At 42.3% G+C, this 23,202-nt stretch overlaps 1 protein-coding gene and 1 long non-coding RNA gene across 4 annotated transcripts in view; one reads left to right on the forward strand and one right to left on the reverse strand.

The window, feature by feature from the left end:
* Nrp1 (neuropilin 1) overlaps window positions 1-23,202 on the forward strand; it is a 150,206-nt gene that overhangs the window by 105,061 nt on the left and 21,943 nt on the right. For 2 of the 3 annotated variants that reach the window (XM_021219963.2, XM_029532452.1), the window contains exons 10-12: window positions 5,837-6,168; window positions 15,330-15,474; window positions 20,123-20,227. In XM_021219963.2, the coding sequence (XP_021075622.1) occupies window positions 5,837-6,168; window positions 15,330-15,474; window positions 20,123-20,227 (582 nt within the window). The remainder of the gene's footprint in view (window positions 1-5,836; window positions 6,169-15,329; window positions 15,475-20,122; window positions 20,228-23,202) is intronic. The other variant, XM_021219966.2, reaches the window with a different exon arrangement.
* Window positions 1-23,202, reverse strand: part of LOC110337198 — a 35,175-nt gene that overhangs the window by 7,951 nt on the left and 4,022 nt on the right. Inside the window, exon 2 of the long non-coding RNA XR_002381253.1 lies at window positions 10,758-10,927. This is a non-coding gene — a long non-coding RNA (uncharacterized LOC110337198). The remainder of the gene's footprint in view (window positions 1-10,757; window positions 10,928-23,202) is intronic.

Consider the following 23,202-nt stretch of genomic DNA (forward strand, 5'->3'; position numbering starts at 1 on the left):
AGAGAGAGAGAGAGAGAGAGAGAGAGAGAGAGAGAGAGAGAGAGAGAGAGAGAGAAAACTCACTTTTAAAGGGAAGGCGTCCCCCTGGAATTTTCCCATCAGAGTGGAGGTGTTGCGAAGGTAATCCATGAAAAACTCTGCAGAAACATCCACATTGGAAAGTAAAACTTCCCTGATCTGATGTCAGACCCGAGTTTTATTTGTTTCCACTGTGGCACAGACCTGTTTAGTGTGTGACAATCCAAGACTTAGAAAGTACAAGATCTTGGAGACAGGAATTGGATAGAGGGGCATTTGGAGGAGGGTCAGGCACTGGGAAGTCAGATGTAACCTTGTTTTTGTTTTTGATAATAGTTAAATAGCAGAAGGTTCTAGGGAAGTTTATGGCATTCCTAATTTAGGAGTCTACACATAAATTCATAGGAACAAGGCCACATGAGGTCTGGGTGGGAATTTCTGGTCCATTTCTCTAACCTGGTCTCATGTCACTACACTGGAATTTTATTTAGAAGCAAGCTTCATAAAGACTCCAAATTAGTCTGAACTCTGAACTCTGACTATCCAGTCTCTTAAGATTTATATTGTGTCCTTTCGGTTAAATAAAATATTTATTTGAACTCAAATCATTCTTTTTATTTTCATAAGGACATCCCAAGAGGTAATTCTAGGAATTTGAACCAAAAGAAAGAAATTTATTAGCTCTTTCTAAAAAATAGTAAAATGGCCTGTTTACTTAAGCATTATCTAAAGTAGTTTGTCCTATTATTTTTAAACACAGCTTGTTTTGTTATTTTAAGTACACAGTTGGGTTTTGTTTTGTTTTCTCTCTAGTGAAATGACTGTCATTTCCCAGAAACTGACCTTGGCAGGTTTTAAATAGGGCAAAATGTGACCATGATGGCTACACAGTCAGAGGGGTCATGACTGGCTCAGGACTGTCTACAATGTGAGTGCCTGACTGCAGGCAAGACCTTTTGCATTTCAGATGTTCAGTTTCTGGTCTGTAACATATATTGATGAGCTGTGATGAGGATTAAATGGAAGAATATTTATAACATATTTGTGTGGTAAAGTGCTCACTAAATGACCCCCAAACAATAAGTCAAGAACATTAGTCACTAAACAGAATCTATGATAAGCCCCAGGTAGAGGTGTGTGTGTGTGTGTGTGTGTGTGTGTGTGTGTGTGTGTGTGTGTATCAGTGTATGTATACAGGCTGATGAAAGAGTAGGTCATCAGTGTCCTATCGGACTAGACAATGCAGGAGAGCAGAGCCTGGTCACCATGCTTTCTCTACCCGATAGGCCTGTGGCACCATAGTATTCAGTGGTTATTTCTGAATGAAGGAGTTCCACTTCTCATACCTTGAACTCTCAGCCTCTCTTTATGAGGTGGCAAGTCCTAACTCAATCTAACCATTTAAAGAAACTAGCAAATTAAAAAAAAAACTTAGGAGGTAATTCATCACTTACTTGGCTTCCAAAATCTCTTAGAGTTTCAGGTTTCAATCTAGGTTTCACGTTCAGGAATTCTTTTGAAATAAAGCCATCTTGGTGATCCAGAGAATATGATGGGGTGTTTCACAGAAAGATACACACTCAGGCAAAATATCCTGCTTTACAGGTGATTGGAGAAGGAATGTTTTCCTTGTTTCTCTAAAGCAGCTGCATCATTTGGTAAAGGGGGTGGGGAACTTGGAAGATCATACTGGAGGACTTCTACAGGGTTGAGAGACCTCAGCCTATGCTCTGCTCAGTGGTGCTCTTTTCCCCCATAGTCATGCATGCTCCTGTCAATCAAAGATGAGGGTGACCTTTCCAGACACCACAACACCCTTAGGAAACTCCCCAAGCCCTCAGAGGAGGCCAGGTGATGCCCACTGGGAACTACTGCCATAACTATTGATCACTTTCTCACTCTGGAAACTGATTCACTAGATGTGCTCAGTTTGTTATTTTAAGGTCAAACACAGAGATCTTATGGTAAATTAATAACACTCATAATAGCCACACCAAACCCCTTCCCATAACATCATCCACTTGTCTCTTTCATCCAAAATTGATTTTTACAGTTTCAAAAAAGAAATAGTGTTGCCAAACAAAATACAGAATCCCCAGTTAAGCTTGGTGTGACTTAAAAATGATAATTGTTAGTGTACATATTTCCCACTGCAGTATTTTGGATACACTAAGAATTAGTCATTGTATCCCTGAAATTCCAATCTAGTTGGATATCCCATTTCTTGTTCTGTTGTTTATTTGCTTGTTAAATTTAACAACATGGGCAAAAGTGGGTCTAAGCCTGCCTGCTAAGGAAACCCTGCTGTAAACTAGCATCTCATTCAAACCTTGATTAATTGTTAATGTAATTTTTCCCTCATCATTGTTAAAAGTGAATTATGGGCTAAGTTGAGGAAATAGCTCAATCAGTAAAGAATTTGTCTTACAACCATGGGACCAGAGTTCAAACCCCAGAGCTCACATAAAAAGGCATGCATAGTAGCATACACTTGTAATCCAGAGGTAGGATGGTGGAGACAGGAAGCTCTCTGGTACTTGCTGACCATCCAGTCTAACCTAACTGGTGACTCCCCAGGCCAGTGAGATGCTCTGTCTCAAAAAAAAAAAAAAAAATCATAGAAAGTACAAGATGATGTCCTTTGTCCCTCAGACACATGCCCACAAATGCACAGTATGAGTCTTGTGGTTTCCAGTCAAGGACAAGTCAAGGATCATTTTACTGTTTTTCAGAAGAGGCATTCACAGAGAAATGTTGGGGGCTGGCTCAACACTCTGACTTCTGACTGAGCATGGACTGGCTTTCACCATGTCCGGGGAAAGAAACAGTCCGGAATCTCTGTGTAAGAGAAAGAACATCCATCTGGTGCAGTCTCTGCTCTGCTTGCAGGATCCGAGTTAGCTACTTAGCTGTGTGTTTCTCAGATGGTAACATCTGGCTCCCTTTGCCAGCCGAGCATCACCATTGTAAAGAAGCCGGTTGGAAGTCAGGCAGGTGTGACCACTGTAGCCAAGAAATGGGACTTCCATTTTTAACATGAGTTTCATAGTCCTTCAGCAAATGGCTTTGTTTAAATCTTTAAAAATAATTTCCCATTGAGTTTATTCTTGGTTTCCAGATTCCCACCCAGAGCAAATAGTCAGGCTGGGTTACAGGAAGGCGTCCTGAGAAACGACAGCTGCTTTTGACTGTTGTAATACATTGATTCATTCAGCAAATATTTGTTGAGGTTGACAGTGCAAAAACAAGCTCAGCAAGTCTCAGAAAACAGAAAAATATGACTTGTTTCATACCCTCAGTAAAATTAGGATCCGGCTTGGCAAATGGCTCGGTTATCAGTATGCTTGCCCAACATATAGGAATCCCTGAGTTCTGCAACCAATACTGCAGAGACCACATGGCAGTGCACACTTGAAACCCAAATACATAGGAGGTGGAGGTACAAGGGTCAGGAGTTCAAGGTCATTTGCCAAAGTGAACTGAGGGCCAGACTGGGACATGAGATCTTGCCAAAAAAAGAGGGGGCGGGGGTGAAAAAGGCAGGAAGGAAAGAGGAAAGGGAGAGAAGGATGGAGGGAGAGAGGGAAAGAGAGAACATAAAACTTGAACTAGCAAAAGGCAGTTATCTAAAAGAGTGGATAAGATTGCTAATAGAAGAGAAAATACAAATCAAGTATCATAAGGCATATCAGAAAAAAATGTGTCTAATTATAGACAAAAATATTGACTAAGCGAAATAATATTAAAAGATGAGTCAATGTTTTCCACAAATTAAATGGTGGAAAGAGCAAGACGATAGGAAGAATGCAAAAAAAGCCCTACCCCCACCCAGGGAGGAAGTGCTTCATCTCTCTAGTATCAGTGAATGTCCAAGCAACTCGGAGCTGGGATGTGCAGTGCTCCAAGCCTTGCTTGAAAGTCCCAAGTGTGGAAGAGACAGCATCAGAACTGTGCAGCTCATGAAGAGAGGTGCTGACTGACCCGTGCTTCAGGTCAACAGGTCTGGACTTAAGTCACTGAGGGTGGTTATACTTTCTATATTGCTATTTATCACATTATGCAGAATGGAATTGTTTCAAAGAAAATTAGATTGTCACTCCTATATGTCCCTAATTGAACTGTATGGTGTTGCAAAGAAGCTAACTGGTGTTGGTTATTTATTAAGCAGCCAATCAATCAATCAATCAGTGATGAATACTCTCCCATTGTTACAGAAGATGTGACGAGGTCCATTATGTACTCCATTGCTCTTGGGGAGTTTATAGTCTATCTGTGATTACAAGACTCATAATCCCATCCACAGCACAGCTCTGGGCCATCACGTTCCCAGGAGGGGAATCATCCTAAGTAGGCAGAAGTTTCCGTGACTCTTGAACTGCATCTTGACATTTGCACAGGCTGTGCCTCTCAAAATCAGGAGAGAGGGAGCTGAACATATTGACCCAAGGCAATGATGGGAAAATTTATCTACAGGATGTGAGGGAGAATTGGTTAACTGGAATGTATTAGATAGCTGATATGAATCCAAAATGAGATACGGGTGTTTGAATTCATGGGAGGCACACATGTTGGACGTGCACATGGAGATGTGTGAAGACCCTGGGACAACCTTGATTGTCATTCCACAATTGCAGCCCACATTTGTTTATTTGTTTTGAGACAGTCTCTCATTGGGATTGGGAGCTCACCAATTCATCTAGGCTGGCTGCCAATGAGCTCAAGGAACTGCTTGTTTCTGCCTCCCCAGTACTGGATTACAAACGTCAGCTACCATGCCTGGTGTTTTTAAATGGATTCTGAAGATCCAACTGAGATAACTTCCCCAGCACCCAAATGTGATTTTTTTTAAAACCTAGATAGAAATTTTTCTTGAAATAATAGAGAACTAGCACAGAGGTAAGTTTTAATCTGAGAATTCAAGTGGCACTTGTGGAATAACAGCAGAGGTTGTCTGGGGCCTCCATACATGTGCAGGCTGGTTTTAATCTCATAACTCAAAAGACAGATACAGGCAAACCTCTGTACATTCCAAACCAGCCAGAGACACTGTCTCAATAAAAGGGAGGGGGAGGAAGGAAGGATAGGAGCTGATAATATAGCTCAGTTAGTAGCATGCTTGCCTACCATGCACCAACCCTTGGTGCTTGCAATCTATTAGTATAAATTGAACATAGTAGCACATACTTGTAATCTCAGCACTCAAGTGATAAAGGTAGGAGAATCAGAAGTTCATAGTCATCCTTAGCCTCAGCTACTTAGCAAATTCAAGACTATATTAGACCCTATCTTTAAAATGAACTAAAAACAAAACTAGAGGTCTTGGGGACAGCTGATGGTAAAGGTAAGATGGACATTCAGTTCCCTACATGCCTCTGCCTTTTCCATGCCGAGCCAGGCTCTTCCTTTGTCACCTCCTTACCAATTTCACTTTGCTTCAGCAATTTCTTACTTGGGGATATATTTCCTTAAGTATCTCCAACTACATGTTCCATCATGAACCACAAATTCCTTGTAGACATTGGGAGGAACTTCTAGGAACAAAAGAGACTGGAACCTTAGCTTGACATTAAACTTAGGAGAACTAAAAAGCATTGGGGATAAGGGTGGCTGGCAGTGACACTCTGAATGAAGATTTTCTTTATGGGAATATGAGACTAAGGACAGGATAAGAGTAGAGAAGAAGCCGGCAGAAGAGAAGCCTCTGTAAATGTACAGAGACTGGAGATTTCAGAGAAACGGATACAAGGTTATGTTGTCTTTCTAAGCACGGTGTCTCTGAGAAAATAACCTCAGCCCATCTGTTTCTCCCTACATCTAGATTACCCTTGCTCTGGAATGTTGGGCATGGTGTCTGGACTTATTTCAGACTCCCAGATTACAGCATCCAATCAAGCAGACAGGAACTGGATGCCAGAAAACATCCGCCTGGTGACCAGTCGCACCGGCTGGGCACTGCCACCCTCACCCCATCCATACACCAATGAATGGCTCCAAGTGGACCTGGGAGATGAGAAGATAGTGAGAGGTGTCATCATTCAGGGTGGGAAGCACCGAGAAAACAAGGTGTTCATGAGGAAGTTCAAGATCGCCTACAGTAACAATGGCTCTGACTGGAAAACTATCATGGATGACAGCAAGCGCAAGGCTAAGGTAAGGCCCTTGGGGTAGGGAGTAGCCACTGTCTGGGGACATGACCTGCCCACTAGCTCACTAGGAAGATATTTCTCCAGCCCATGGCAGAAGTTAAACTTTCATGTCCTGGGATTTTTGTGGTGGTTTGGTTTTGTGCATGTGGTGTGCCTGCGTGCCTATGGGCCTGTGCTTGTGCACATGCGTGCATACTCTCTTTCTCTTTCTCTCTCTCTCTCTCTTTATCTCTTTCTCACACACACTTGTTCATGCATACACATATGTTCATGCAAACAAGAAGCACCACACACATGAGTGTGGAAGCCAGATGTCACCCTTGCATGTAGTCCCTCAAGAGCCAGCCAACTTGGTTTTCTGAGACAAGGTCTGGGCCAGTAAGTCCCAGTGACTCTTGTATCTTTACCTCCCAAGCTGGGATTACAAGTATGCATTTTTTTTTTAAAAGATTTATTTATTTATTTATTTATTTATTTATTTATTTATTTATTTATTATATGTAAGTACACTGTAGCTGTCTTCAGACACTCCAGAAGAGGGCGTCAGATCTTGTTACGGATGGTTGTGAGCCACCATGTGGTTACTGGGATTTGAACTCCAGACCTTCGGTAGAGCAGTCGGGTGCTCTTACCCGCTGAGCCATCTCACCAGCCCCACAAGTATGCATTATTATACTCAACTTTTTGCATGAGTTCTGGGGAACCAAACTCAGGTCCTCATGCTTTCATGGCAAGCACTTTACCGACTAATTTCTCTTCCAAGCCCTTTCTCCATGACTACTCTAGAAGAAGTCAGACTTCCCAGGGAAGCGCAGATTTGACTGTGTCGGTTTGTCAGTAAACTCCTGGGGTCTACTTGTGTCCACCATTCCAGCATGAGGGTTACAGATGGTACTGAAGAAAGTGTATGCAAAAAAAAAAAAAAAAAATTTACTCTCCCACTGTATTGACTGTATTGCGTATCCCCACAGTTTACATTTTTCATTGTTGATAAGAATGTGTCTGTAATCCCAGTACTCAGGAGGCAGACGATGGAGGATCTCTGAGCTAAAATTAAAACAACAAATTGGCCTGGGTACATAGTGAGCCAGGATGGGCTACAGAATGAGACCTTGTCTCAAAATACCAAGAAGAAAAAACAAATATATCTTCAATTGTAATACAGCATGCGTGGAATTTACTGTCTGAACCTGTGCACACATACGTTGAGACCGTAACATGTAAATCCATATCTGAGTCAAACCCTTCTCCAGATCATTCATCTTATAAAGTTGAAACTCTGAGAACATTCAGTAATCCCTCTCAGCTCCCCCTCCCATCATCCCCTGGCACATCATGGCTCTACTTCCTGTCCCTGTGGTTCCAACCACTCTGGAGTCTCCTTTAAGCCAGGCTTGCAGTTTTTGTACTTCGTGGCCGATTTATTTCACTTAATGTAATATTGAAGTATCATGGGTCCCAATTTCCTTCATTTTGAGAACAGAATACTGTTCTGTCATGTGAACAAACACATGGACATTGTGTTTTTTTCCATCTTTTAGCTATTGTAGATAATACTTAGAAATATTCTTATGAATTTAAAACCTCTTAAAACTCAGTCACCTCTTACCAATCTAATGAAAAGAGAAAACGATCTCAGTATTACTATATCCCAGGGTTCACAAAATGTGGTGTAAGTTTTAAACCCAAAAGATCTGCTTTGGTCACTCGGTTTTACTCAGTGTTGGCTACATTTATTTGTATTTCCTGAGCACACCACATCAAGTTGGAAAAGGTCCCAGGAATGTGCTTGGGTGGCCTTAAGTGGATTGGGAATGAAAATGAGGACCCACCACCAGGTTTTTACATACTCCAGTGACACTTCTCACACCAACACATTTGGCCTTTGTTCTGGGACTTTCTATTTCTACCCATCCAAAGCTGCTCCCCCATGGGTGAAGACTGTGGCTCATTGGCTGGGACATTCTCTGACTTTACAACCAGTGTGGTAAGGTCTTGCAGATAGGAAGTAATCCTGGCCATGCTGCCAGCTTCCCTTCCTCCAGATATGTGACTTTGAGGATAATACCCTGTCTTCCAAAGTCTGCAGGTCAGCGATGGGGCTACTCACCACTGACTAAATCAGTGTTCTGGCTGAGGAAAACATAAGACTGCCTGTGTCCCTCCCTGAATAAACTTGTGGTTTCTAAAGCATTCCAGCATTATATGTGGCTACTTTCTTTTCTGAGACAGGGTCTCATGTAGGCTCTAACTGTGGCTGAGTCCTAACTTACTAGGTAGCTGATACAAGCCTTGACCTTTCTACTTCTCCTTCTGGGATCACAGGCATGCTCTTTTGCTTGAAGTATGTAGTACTGCAGAATGAAACCCTGGTTCCAGGGCATATTAGGCAAAACCCAACCAATTAGTTGACCTATAGCCCCAGCTTATAAATTTACTTCTTTCTTGAATCCTTTTTACTTTCCTCTGTGATTTGGTGTATACGTGCATATTTATATGTGTGACTGTACTTGGGTATGCCATGCACAAGCATGTGGAAGAAAGTGGGTACTTTATCCATCATTCCCCAGACACTATCTACCTTGTGTTTTGAGACAGGCCTGGAACCCATTGGGTAGGCTAAGATTGCTGTCCAGTAAGCCTGAGGAGTCCTCCTGTCTCTGCCTCCTCAGAGATAAGATTATAGGTATATGATACCATCCCCAACATTTTTTACTTGGGTTCTAGGAATCAAACTCCCAACTGTACTGTCTCCCCAGTCCACTAGTTCTCTACTATATCCAACCTTTCTGAACTTGGGGAAACACAGCAGAAGCTGGAGGTTTTGATAACACTGACTTCAAGGAGTGGAATGGCTATGACATCATCCCAGAGCATGGATAGGCAGCAAAGCCATGTCCCTGCTGCTGCTGACGCTGGGTGTGTTGTTGTGACATGTTCTTCACACCAGGTTCTGAAGGAACAAACAAGTCACCATATGTGTCTGATAGGAAGTATCATATGCTTTCTGTCATCTAACCGTCATGGCAATGGAGCCTGAAGCTGTCAGCCTGCCACAGTAAACACAGTACAGAGTTGCACAAAGAAGTGAATGTTTGTGTTTCAACTTTGAGTCTTCTGCTGGAGACTGATTGATACATTAGGTTTCAGTCATGAAATACTCATCACTATGTATCGGAAACCATGGAGTCTAATCCCTTAGACTGAGCCTAATCTGTGATTCTTAGTGTGCCCTTCCATTGAAATAATATCATTAAGGTAGAGATGGAAGTTGGTAAAAATCTTTCATTTCAGACAGCCTACATTTTCAAGTTATATAAAGATGTTTGAAACATTTTCTACTTAATGGTACAAATGTTGGCTGCCTGCCGAGGATGCCAGCCAGGGTTCATGTAAAAGTGAAATAAGGCTATTTGTAGGATAAAACAATGCTTTTGTTAGTTAATCCCCTCTGTACCCTTTCCTCAGTCACACTCACAATCGTGTAATTGGCAAGGTGTATCTTCTACCAGAGCTGTTAGGGTCATAGCCTGGCCCTTGCAGCCTAACAGGTTAGTCTTGGACATCATAAATAACAGTAAAAAGCAGAATGAGAAGATTTATCCAATGTGGCCCTACATCGAAAGATGAACAAAAAGTTATCAGTGAGCACACGTCTTAGGTTTAAATACAGGGCAAGAGGTATGCCTGGCTAAGCAGTGCTGGTCAAGTGTGATCTCCCCCGTCACTGACCCACCCTTGTCTAAGTTCCCATATCTGTTGCAAAGTGGTCTGAGAAGTTCTCAGAACTGTATGAAATTTCTTTCTGGGAAATAAGCTCCCACTCTGGTGAGCACCAGCCTTTAGCCTTTTCTTTGACTCAGAATTTACTAGTGAAATTCTAATTCTTTGGGGTCTTTTTGTTTTGTTTTCAATAGTCCAAAAGTAGGGTGAGTACACGATTGCCTCTTTTAATTTCCTTCTTGCCAGGGTGGTTACATGTCAGGGACTAGATTATTTAGACTTCTCCAGACTAGAAGGAAGCAAAGACCCAAAGCACAGTGGTTTGTGAAAACCAGTGCTAATTCCTCAGCAAGCCTCTGTCCTCTGCATCCCCCCCATCCTTGCTTCCAATGCTGGTGTTTTTCCAGCTCAGCACTGACAACTTTTATAATGTATTCACATTGTGTTTGTTCTTTGTCCCAGCTGAAGTGAAGAAAGGGTCCCAAGGATTCCAAAGATATCAGTGCTCCCCCCTCTGATCGTCCTAGCCACATCAGTATACACAGGACTTGTCTGTATAGTAATGGTGTTTTCATTACAATTAGCATCTCAATGACAACAACATAATTGGTTCTAACAATACTCTATGTCAGATTCTCAATTACTCACATCAATTGCAGATCTATCAAGAGTCAGGACCTTGATAGCAAATGTATTCTTTTAAAAAGGAAATTAATTAAGCTCTAGTGTTGACATGTTAGTTTTTTGTTTTTTTTTTTAAGGTTTAAAAGGCCAGTTAATTTACTTCAAGAACCCAGAGCTCTTAGTTGTCTGTCTGTATCTTCCTACATGTTTCCTCCAGTCATGGCATGTTATGCACGGGATACTCACATATTCTGCTGTGTTAGGACACTGAGCCCATTGGATGTGTTCCCACACTGCTTGGCATGGCTGGGTTGGCTACTCTATCTTGTTGCCAGTTTGCATCAAATTATAGGCACATCAGTGAACATCAACATGATTCCTGAGTACAGACTTTTCTTGGAAGTTGGTGTTCTTTCCTAGTAGTGAAGAGACTAGAAGCTGGGTGTAGTAGACATCTCAGCTATACAGGAAGCCAAGGCAGGGAAACTGTAGTCAGGCCTGGGTACCATAAGAAGACCCTCTCCCCTCAAAAGCAAACTAAAATGAAGAGATTGTACTACTTGATTTCTGAGAGCGGGAGCATCTTAGTGGTATGGCTACTAAGCCACTCTAGCTTTGAATCCTGGCTGTGCTATGGAAAAGTTCCTTAACTACTCTGTGACTTTGTTTCTTCATCTATAAAAGATGTATAATGGCTATAAAGATGACTCTGGAGGTAAAGTGCCTACCTTGCAAGCATGAGGACCTAAATTTGATCAATCCACATAAAAAAAGTCAGTTGTGGTGGTATACACTTGTAGTCCTAGCAGTCGAGGAGGCAGAGGCAGATGGATCTCTTGAGCCCCTTCCCAAATAGAGGTGCTATTAGGGTGCTGATCTGTATACCTCAATAGACACTGTTAAAAAACAAAACAAAAAAAAGTAAATGATGCCTGAGGGAATAGTACCTAAAGTTGTCCTCTGACCTCCATAAACACACACTCACACACACACATAACACACTCATATATACATACACACTCATACATACACATATGCACACACACACACACACACACACACACACACACACACACACACACACGGTGAGGGTATGCTGAGGCTAAGAGGTACCAATACACATTGTAATTCAACCAACCACTGGAATGTCTGCTAAAGTAAAAAGACCTTTGATCTGTGCCTTCAGCTGGTGGTACTCCTTAAGCAAACAGATTTCTACTTTTGATTTAAACCAAGGCCTTGATATGTAGCTTTTGGATTCCATTAAACTATCTCTAAATTGAGGCTAATGATTAGGGGGAGAGCCCTTCCCTAGTGCACAGAATGCCTTGTTTCTAACCCAGGCATCAAAAAAGGAAGTTAATTCTTTCTTCTTCAGGGATTTAAGAGGACCAAGTTTGAGTATAATTGGGAAACTATAACTGGGGTGTTGACTGAAATGTGGTATCTAATATAAATAATACCTGGTCTCTCTCTCTCTCTCTCTCTCTCTCTCTCTCTCTCTCTCTCTCTCTGTGTGTGTGTGTGTGTGTGTGTGTGTGTGTGTGTGTGTGTGTGTTTATACCAAGAGGCAGCAGATTCTCTTCCTATGTTAACTTCCTCCAGTTATCTCAAAAAAGTGATACAGAGTCACAGCTACAGTGATTGTATCATTTCAAAACATCTCATTAAATCATCAGCTTCTGTAACAGCTGGGTGTACTTTAAGATTCCTGAGAAATGACACTGGTCAGTCCTTAGACCATCTTTGTTTTCCCTTTATCACTTCTTGTTTTTTTTTTTTTTTTTTTTTTATAATTTTTTTTTTTTTTTTTAATATTTTTTTTTTTTTTTTTTTTTTTTACATATTTGAATTTTTTAATTAACATTTTATTATTATTATTTTCTTTATTTACATTTCAAATGCTATCCCGAAAGTTTCCTATACCCCTCCCCCCACCTCTGCTCCCCTACCCACCCACTCCCACTACTTGGCCCAGGCCTTGCCTTGTGCTGGGTCATATAAAGTTTGCAAGACCAAGGGGCCTCTCTTCCCAATGATGGCCGATTAGGCCATCTTCTGCTACATATGCAGCTAGAGACACAAACTCAGGGGGTACTGGTTAGTTCATATTGTTGTTCCACCTACAGGAATGCAGCCCCCTTCAGTTCCTTGGGTACTTTCTCTAGCTCCTCCATTGGGGACCCTGTGTTCCATCCCAATAGCTGGCTGTGAGCATCCTCTTCTGTGTTTGCCAGGCACTGGCATAGCCTCACAAGAGTCCGCAATATCAGGGTCCCTTCAGCAGAATCTTGCTGNCATGAGCATTAGTATCTAGGTTTGGTGGCTGATGATGGTATGGACTCCCGAATGGGGTAGTCTCTGGATAGTCCATCCTTTCATCTTAGCTCTAAATTTTGACTCTGTACCTATATCCTTTCATGAGTATTTTGTTCCTTATTCTAAGGAGGAATGAAGTATCCACCCAATGGTCATCCTTCTTGGTTTTCTTCTATTTTGCATAATGTATCTTGGGTATTCTAAGTTTCTGGGCTAATATCCGCTTATCAGTGAGTGCATATCTAGTGACTTCTTTTGTGATTGGGTTACCTCACTAAGGATGATATCCTCCAGATATATCCATTTGCCCAAGAATTTCATAAATTCATTGTTTTTAATAGCTGAGTAGTACTCCATTGTGTAAACGTACCACAGTTTCTGTATCCATTCCTCTATTGAGGGACATCTGGGTTCTTTCCAGCTTCTGGCTATTATAAATAAGGCTGCTATGAACATAGTGGAGCATGTGTCCTTATTACCAGTTGGAAGATCTTCTGGGTATATGCCCAGAAGAGGTATTGTTGGGTCCTCCGGTAGTACTATGTCCAATTTTCTGAGGAACCGCCAGACTGATTTCCAGAGTGGTTGTACAAGCTTACAGTCCCACCAGCAATGGAGGAGTGTTCCTATTTCTCCACAACCTCGCCAGCATCTGCTGTCACCTGAATTTTTAATCTTAGCCATTCTGACTGGTGTGAGATGGAATCTCAGGGTTGTTTTGATTTGCATTTCCCTGATGGCTAAGGATGTTGAACATTTTTTTTCAGGTGTTTCTCAACCATTTGATATTCTTCAGTTGAGAATTCTTTATTTAGCTCTGTATCCCATTTTTTAATGGGGTTTTTTGAGTTTCTGGAGTCCAGTTTCTTGAGCTCTTTGTATATATTGGATATTAGTCCTCTATCAGATTTAGGATTGGTAAAAATCCTTTNCCAATNTGTTGGTGGCCTTTTTGTCTTGTTGACAGTGTCTTTTGCCTTACAGAAGCTTTGCAATTTTATGAGGTCCCATTTGTCAATTCTTGATTTTACAGCACAAGCCATTGGTTTTCTGTTGAGGAATTTTTTTCCCTGTGCCCATATCTTCGAGGTTTTCCCCACTTTCTCCTCTATCAATTTCAGTGTCTCTGGTTTTATGTGGACCCTTTATCACTTCTAAAGCCATTTCTAAAGAAATAGGTTCACTTCCTGCTTCTCTATTCTATTAAGAGTCCTGATTCGGGAGGCTTGAGTGGTGGCTGAGTGCGTAAAGTACTCACTGTGCAAGCAAGAAGGTCTGTTAAATCCCCTCCCCCAAATCCATGTACACAGTCAGCATGGCAGCTGAGAAGTGGAGACATGTGGGTCCCCTAAGCTCACTGGCTACCCAGCATAGCTCATAGTTGGGACTCATAGTTGGTGCGTTCCAGATGACAGACAGACAGACAGACAGACAGACAGACAGACAGAGACAGAGACCCAAATCAGGTAAATGCCATTCCCAAATGTGCCTCCTTGGAATTTCTGGCATAGGACAGAGAGCTCAGAAAATACAGGCAGGTTCTCTCTAAACTTCCTTTACCTGTTAACAAAGAACCTCTGACTCCTGTCCAGGAATGCCATCAACCAGGAAAGGATGAAGGATATGTCCCAGCAGAGAAGGCTGAGGTCAGACCTCACCTAGACCTAGATGTAATGGGCACAGGCGTTACAGTCTCAGGACCCCTTAATCATTTTCTGCTGCCTCAGCATCTTGCAGTCTCCTCCTTTCTCTAGAAAGAGAGGTAGGAACTTCTAGAGCTCACTGAGTATTCAGGAAGGTGATTTTTCTTGCAAGGCTTTGAGAACATTTGTAATGTGTACATCTTTCCTGCAGTCAACCTTTCTGCTCCATTTACTTCATATTCAGTTACTGTCCTATGAGACAGGAAGAGTTTCTACTGTCTTATAAAAAGAAGAAGAGTGTCCTTGAGTGTGTCTGTGTGTTTGTGTGTGTGTGTGTGTGTGTGTGCCTGTATTTATGTGTCTGTGTCTGCGTGTTTGTATCTGTCTATCTGCATGTGTGTGTGTCAATGTGTCTGTGTGACTATGTATCTATGTGTCAGTGTATATGTGTATCTGTAAGTATGTTTGTGTCTGTCTATATGCATGTGTTGTGTGAGGGGGTCGTGGCATCTATGTTCATGTATGTATCTCTCTCTCTCTCTCTCTCTCTCTCTCTCTCTCTCTGTGTGTGTGTGTGTGCAAAGATGATCCTGAATGTGGAGGACAACCTCTGGTGTCATCCCTCTGGCACTTTCCTCCTTGTATCTTGAGAATGGTCTCTCACAGACCAGGGGCCAGCTAATTAGACTAGGTTGGCTGCGATCACAAACGCATACCACCATGCCCAACTTTTTTTTTAACCTGTATTCTGGAGTTTGAACCCAAGGCCCTGAAAGGCGAGGATTTGACCTGACACCCTGCCTTCCCAGCCCTTGCTACCCTTTCTCTTACTAACCAGTGTTTGTTGGTTTCACAGTCTTTCGAAGGCAACAACAACTATGACACACCTGAGCTTCGAACGTTTTCACCTCTCTCCACAAGGTTCATCAGGATCTACCCTGAGAGAGCCACACACAGTGGGCTTGGGCTGAGGATGGAGCTGCTGGGCTGTGAAGTGGAAGGTAACTACAGTTCCCAGAGTCTCTTCTGCTTTCTTCCTTTCTATTTATTTTCTCTTGCATTTATCCCTCTGACTGTGCTGCGGTAAAACTGCCACCCTTTCCCCTGAATGAACTGCTTTTCATGCCTGGCAGGCAGCAAGGCCTGGCAGCTGTCCATGCCACAGAGCATCCAAATTTGCCTTAGTAGTCTATACTGATTTTTCCCCTCTTTGGAGTCTAGGAGATTGTCTCTTGAGTAAGTGTGTGTGTGTGTGTGTGTGTGTGTGTGTGTGTGTGTGTGTGTGTGTGTTTTAGGGAGATGGCTCAGTTGGTATAATTCTTGCTACACAAACATTGGACTTGAATTAAATATTCAGAATCCACATTTTTAAAAAAAGAGAGAAAAATGCTGAGTGTGGCAGTGCACATTTGTAATGCCAGCACTGGAGAGACAGAGGCAGATCCCTAGTGAGAGACACCTTCTCAAAAGTCAAGGTGAGGAACAACAGCCAAGGTTTACCTCTGGCTTTCACATGTATGTTTGCACATGCACACCTACACACACTTGAGCATCCACATACAAAAATATTCAGGTGAAAATTACATGACACAAAATGAATTTCACTTAATTTGTTTTTGAGATGAGGGTCTTACTGGCCTCAAATTTGTGATCTTCCTGTCTCAGCTTTTCCACTAGCTGAGAGTATGATACGTACTACCATTTTCAAGCAAGCAGCTCAGTTTTACTTTGAGTCCACCCACAGTTTTCTTGCCTCTCTAGTTCTGAAATATTTCCGTTGCAGGATAGTAAAGCCCTTTAACCACTATGCTCACTCTCCTACCCACTTTCCAAAACCTCTAACCAACTCCTTTTGCTTTCAGTGATGTAGATAATGTGGTCACCAAGATGGCTCAGAAGGAAAATTGCTTTTGCTATGCAAGACTGACAACCTGAATTCAATCCCTAAACCCTCTATAGAAGAAAGAATTGACCCATGAAAAGTTGACCTCTGATCTCCACATGTGCACATGTGCACAAGGGCTCACATACTTATCTGCACCAACATATATACATCTCACACACACACACACACATTCTCTCTCTAATAAAAATAAAATGATTAAAATAAAAATAAATATGTCTAGAGGTCTGTCCCATCCAAATTTCTGTGTGTGGTATTGACTATCGTCCTGCCCTAGCAAGAGCAGCATTTGACAGAGGGACATCAAGACATTCCTTAGGCTTCTGAGAAGTTTGATCTGTGATAAAGTGTAGGATATGGTGGTGTCTACTGAAGAACAGTCCCTCATTCCTCAGGTTATCATATGAAGGTCATGTGAAGGACAAATTCAGACTCAAAATCTTACCTGGGAAGGAGGTGCTGAGTGATTTGAGCTGGTTGTTGTACCATTTGTTGCTTGATGCACTGGAATTCCCATCTGCCTTAGATTTGTATATAAATAGGTAACCTTACACCGGCTTTTCCACCTCCAGGTTCTTCTCTGGGTTGCCTAGGAGAATGGCTGGTGTTGGTGCCCAGATGTTAATCAACAGAGCACATGCTTAAAGTTGTTGCAAAGAAGGTTTTTTAATATCACCTTCCTCAGGTTTCAAAATTATGTGTGTGTTGAGCTACCCAAACATAATTACATTCCTGAGCACGTTAAATGCCATAGAATGCATTCTGTATCCACTATAGAGTTTTAGGCTATCAATCACCACATGGCTACTTTTCGGTGTATATTTAAAATCAGGCCTTGTCTCCCACCCTTTCCTTAGTCCTGGCTTTCAAGTCTGTAGTCTTAATCTTCCAACACTTTCAGTGCAGACCAACAGTAACCGCATGCCAGGGATCAAGCAAATGATGAAGCAGTTAGCAGTCCTGACCAAGTGTGAAATGCTCTCATTTGGTGTACTGAGAAGTGTAATCCTCTGGGAAAGGAGAGGTGGCGGCCTGAGGCAGGTGCTTCACCCTGATCCTGGAAGAACTGTGATTTAGGAGGTGGAATGAACGGAGGGTTGAAAACACTGAGCCCTTGTGGCAGTTTGCCAGTTTCAATACTGGAGTAAGTTAGGGGACCTACAGCACTGCCCCAAACCAGGTTTAAAAAACCCCACAATCTAGGAAAAGTAATTCTACTGCTTCTTAATGATCATGGCAAGAGACTAGAAAGATTCTGGTTTTAGCAAATGAGTACCAGGGCTATGCTTCTTGGTGGGCATCTGAAGGGCTATAGGAAAGATGATGAGGTCCAACCTAGCCTTCAAAGACTTTCCTCTTTTGAGCACAAACTTCTTTTTTTAACAACAGTTAAAGACTCCCAGAGTTTCCGATAGGGAAACTGAGGCATGAAAAATGAGTTACTCCTTACTCTTTGTAATGGTAGGCACTACCTTGGACCACTTCCAACATGAGGCTGCTGCTTGTAAGCACCATTCACAATGAGAAGTCGCAGAGAAAGCAGAGCTTAAAAGTATTAAATCAAAGGTTATCAAGAACTGTGGTAGCTGAGGGACAGTAGTTACATGAATGGTCAGAGCAGTCTGCCAAAGCAGTGATGGCAATGAATAGATCCAGGAGTATGTGCACAGCAGGTAGAAGCATGGATGTGTGTGCAGATGAGTGAGTGTGTGTGTGTGTGTGTGTGTGTGTGAGAGAGAGAGAGAGAGAGAGAGAGAGAGAGACAGAGACAGAGACAGAGAGAGACAGAGAGAGACAGAGACAGAGAAAGAGACAGAGACAGAGACAGAGAGACAGGCTAGGTGGATGGCACAGTGGATAAAATTTTTGCATTTTAAGAATAAGGCCATGGGTTCAATTTCCAGAACCCATGTAAAAGAAAGTTGGGCATGGTGGTGTGTATTTGTGATCCTAGCACTAGGGAAGCAGAGGCAGGCAGATCCCAAGAACTCGCTAACCAACTGATTTCACAAAGTCCAGGAGATAGGCCTAAGTAGCACGTATCATCTGTGCACGGTGGTTTCCTGACTCTTCCTGAGGTCAGGGATTTAGGACAGTAGAAACTCGGCTCTCTCTGTCTCCACATTTCTCTTAGCTCTGTTCAGTCCTTCAGCACAGTACCAGTGTGAAGTTCTCCCCACCCTCCCATCCAACTCCCAGCTGCTTACATCAAAGAACCCGACCCTTATCTCTCGTCCTGTAGTGTGAAATACAATCCCCAGAACTGTAAAATATTAAACAGATTGCAAAAATGAGTAACAGGTTGAAAAAAAAAAAAAAAGACTGAACCAAATTTAAAGGACTTCAAAAGCAGTCTCTGATTAATATTGGCTACTTTTCAACTGCAAATTCAAAGATACAGGGGGCTCAGTCAGCAGTGGAATGCAATCCCATGGGAGATGAGACAGGTAAGCTAGGAGGCCACAGGAGGCAGCCAAGCTCACACACCTGCCTGGGACAGAGGGTCTCAGGTTGAAAGCTGCTTAGAGAGAAACAGAACAACCTCTGAACACAGAACAGTGCAAGGCTGGGTGTGAGCTGATGCTCCTTTGCACAGAAGAAAACCACAGTGATATAAACTCAGCAAACTAGTCAATAATGAGTCTGCAATAGAATTTGTGGGTGTGACTTCTTGGTACATTAGGAAGCAGGAGTAGGTGGGTTGGTGAGCAGGGGGAAGGGGAAGGGCATAGGGGATTTTCAGAGGGGAAACAAGGAAAAGGGATAACATTTGAAATGTAAATAAAGAAAATATCTAATAAAAAATAGGATTTGAAAAAATTTACAGTTACAAGCTTTTGTATTCAATAAAAGTTTTCCGGCGGGCGTGGTGGCACATGCCTTTAATCCCAGCACTCAGGAGGCAGAGGCAGGCGGATTTCTGAGTTTGAGGCCAGCCTGGTCTACAGAGTGAGTTCCAGGACAGCCAAGGCTACAGAGAAACCCTTTCTCAAAAAACAAAACAAACAAAAAACAAACAAAAAAACCCAAAAAACAAAAATAAAAGGTTTCCATCTCATACCATTTAGGAAATAATACATGCTATAACATGTAGCAATATAACACACAAGAAAATGTTCTAATAAATATGAAAAGAAAATGTTTATAAATTTTCACTCAAAAAATAAAATAATTACATCATTACTACCTTCCCTTTCCTCTTTCCAAACTTTCCCATATCCTCCCTCATTGCTCTCTTTCCAATTCATAGAATCTTCTTAAAAATTGTTACATTCATCTATGCATACATATATACATATATGTGATTTTTTTCCTATTAAGTATGTATCTAAAAAATTCCGACAATACAGCAGTTCTGTGTATAAGTAAAAATATATAGACTAAATGAAATCAAAAAGAAGGAATAAAAGGAAACATGGTCTAATCTCTATCACCGGGGTTGACGCCAGGGTCATGAACAAATATCCGGGAGAACTCAGGAGGTTTGCAAGGAAAAAAAAAGAAGTTTATATAGATGACTATGCGTTGAGTGCTCCTACAGCAGGTGGGGGTCAAACACCCAAGCTCAACAGCTCATTCATTCTGTAAAATTCAGGAGTATTTAGCTTCCCATGAGAGAGGCAGAACATGTCCCTGGCCTCCACACTTGAGTTTACTGCACAAGTCTTACTTAGCAGATCCAACTAGCCGAGCCTCAAAAATGGTTCTTCAGAAGTTTGAGAAGTAACACTTGGCTCTTGTTTCAGCACCTACAGCTGGACCAACCACACCCAATGGGAACCCAGTGGACGAGTGTGACGACGACCAGGCCAACTGCCACAGTGGCACAGGTGATGACTTCCAGCTCACAGGTGCAGAGCCCACCCTCATCCCATCATTGTGCCTTGTCTGTCTGTGTCCTCTGTGTGTGTGCTTGTCACTCATGGTGGTTGGTGGCAGGGTGTTGGCAGGGCCCCTGGAGAATGGAGCCTTGCCACCCCACGTGTGGCTTCGTTTCCTCATGCCACTCATGTAAACAAATTACTCCTGGTGGCTGCATCTGTTTTTAGAACTGGGTGTGCTGAGTTCATCTTCAGGCAGCTCCTCCCACTGGGGCATGCGCACATCCCATCCCCAACCACACACTGGGAAGCGTTAACTTTCCTTTCCTAATGAGGACAAAATTGTTTGAGTGGAGACTTTATCCAACAAATTGATCAAATTAGACTTCTAATTTTAATGCAGCTTTTAAGTTAGGATTTTGTAAATCGTTTAATATTGAAATTTACTAAGGCCAGATCACATCAGCCCTGCTGGCAGATGCCTCAGGTGGTAGTGCACCAGTATCTTGGGGGTTGTCTGTTGCTACTCTCACACTGCCCCAAAACACAAAAGCTACAAAGAAATCTTTCTTTCCACTCAGAGTAGCAGAGTAAATTAAGAAATGCAGAGATGGGATTGTCCATTTCAAAATTGGCTAGGGCACTAAAATTCATACACTGATTTTGCAAGAATGTATCACAGGGCCCTTAAGACTAAGTAGGACAGAAAATCTGACATTTGTTTTATTTTGTATGTGCATGTGCTTGTGAAAGTCAGAAGTGGACACCGAACGTCTTCCTCAATTTGTTCCTTCTTATTTTTCGGAGTCAGAGTCTCACACTAAACCTGGAGACTCTCTAGTTTGGCTAGACTGGCTGACCACGGAGCTCTAAAGAGCTTTCTGTGTCTACCTACCTCACACTGGGGTTAAACACATGTTCTTTGGCTCCTAACTGTGTTTTAAAAGCCTGTTTTTCTTCTTGTTCTATACCATATGAAAAACAACTGCACTGGATTTAAACAGACAAGGACAGTCACAGGCTGCAGAGACACAAACCCTTCCCTGGCTCTTAGGAGAGTCCGTACTGGACAGATATGGTTTAACACATGCAGTTAGAGCCCAGAAACATGCTTTGAAGGTCTTCAGACTTGTGCTGGGCCTTTATACACAATCCTGCTTGGAAAATGTTGGTGACAATGACAATGTCAGGAAGGCCCAGGGCAGGAGATCACCTGTAGTATTGTAGTGCAGGTAGTCTGTGATGCAGGCAGTTAGTGGATATCTGGTGTACTCTGGTAGCTATAATTGGTTTAGGGGACTAAGACATCAGGCTAGGCTTGATATACATCTCAGAACATGTACACATGGAACAATTGTGTTTGCACATAGTGGTCATAGAATGACATGTGAGAATGGATTTAGCTTTGCCCTGACCAGGTGGTTGTGCTCATGGCCTCTCAGGAACACAGAGGATGGGGACTTTTCTGGTCCAAAGACAAAAACTGTCAGTGACATAGGAAGGGATCTGGCCCTCAGTGAGCCACATGCTCAGCTTCAAGAGGCCAGAACAAGAAGAGCAAGTTCAGGCTGTTGTTCTTTACACAGACACAGGCTATTGTAGCAAACTAGAGACGCCTAAGAGACTGACTTGCACTAGGTACCAAGGCCCTCTGATAAGTTCCCAGTGGGTTAGACCTCCACTCCAGCTTGCTTTTTTTTTTTTCCTGATCACATGATGCCCCCCTTTCCACTTCAGCTTTTTCTTTTCGGCTTCATGCACATAACTTTTTACGTGGGTGCTGGGAATGAAAGGTCCTTAGTCTTGTGCAGCAAGTACTTTGCTGAACTGTCTTCCCAAACCCCTTGACCCAGAGCTCCCATAATGAATTTTAATGAGCAAAATTGAAGGTGTTATCATGTAATTTTCTAATACTGCAAGGCTGATGGCTAAACACATTAGAGCAAAAATTTAGGGAATGTCCCTTGGTTCATTTCCAATTACTTCAACATCTCTCCTCTGGAAGAGGGAATGAGCTCTAGGCTCCAGAGTAAAATGCAGGTTAAAAGAAAAAAAAAATCAGCCCAGAAATGTAGCACGGCTAACAAGAACTTTTATATTTAAGTCCTAACCAACTTGAAACTGTTGTCCTCCAAATTTCCAAGACAATCACTTATCATATTGCTATGGGCTATCAATGCAAATCTTACATATAAATAACCACAAGCCATAAAATGTTATTCCAGTTAATGCAGAGGCATTTTTACACCAGACAACAAGTTCTGTGGCTGATATAGAAAAGAGTTCTATCCCCTAAGCCAGACCTCATACAATCTTCCCAGAGTTGCCAGCCACCCCAAGCCTCAGGGTTCTGTGGGCCCAACACAGCCTCAGTGAAGTCCCTCATAAAAAGGGAACATTTCAGTATCACAGTACACCCTTTTCAGTTTCCCTATGTGGAGGGCTCTTATCCTTATGAGCCCTAGAGTGGTCAGTTAATATTGATTAGAAACAAAGGCTCAGATTTACTCCTCATATCCGAACAAATGGTCTTCTCATTTTTACGTTAGTTCATGACTGAGCCAACTGAAACTGGAGCCTTTGAATGAATAGGGCAAGCCTGTTAGCCTGGAGCAAAGCGCATATGAGGCAAGCTGTGCACCCCAGAAAATGTGTCATTCAGAGTGGAAACAGTGACAGCCCTTGAGAGGACAAGGTTTTGTTTTACCTACAGTGCTGAAAAGGTTTCTTCAGTAGAGAAAAAAAAATCCTTCTTATTTTTTTTTAAGTTACCATGGCAAGAAAGAAAATAGTTATTTTCTTAGCCTAGTTTGTCTCAACAATTCTAAAAATCTGTGCCCATAGTTAGAATCTCAGGGGTTGACCATGGGCAGACCACAGCCCACCAAGAACACATAATCAATCTTATTCATTCTCAATCTTCATTTTCATTGGTTACATTAAAGTCAAAACTAAAATGTGTGTGTGTGTGTGTGTGTGTGTGTGTGTGTGTGTGTGTGTGTGTG

This window comes from Mus pahari, chromosome 20, assembly GCF_900095145.1.
Source record: "Mus pahari chromosome 20, PAHARI_EIJ_v1.1, whole genome shotgun sequence".
In the NCBI taxonomy this organism is placed as follows: Eukaryota; Metazoa; Chordata; class Mammalia; order Rodentia; family Muridae; genus Mus; species Mus pahari.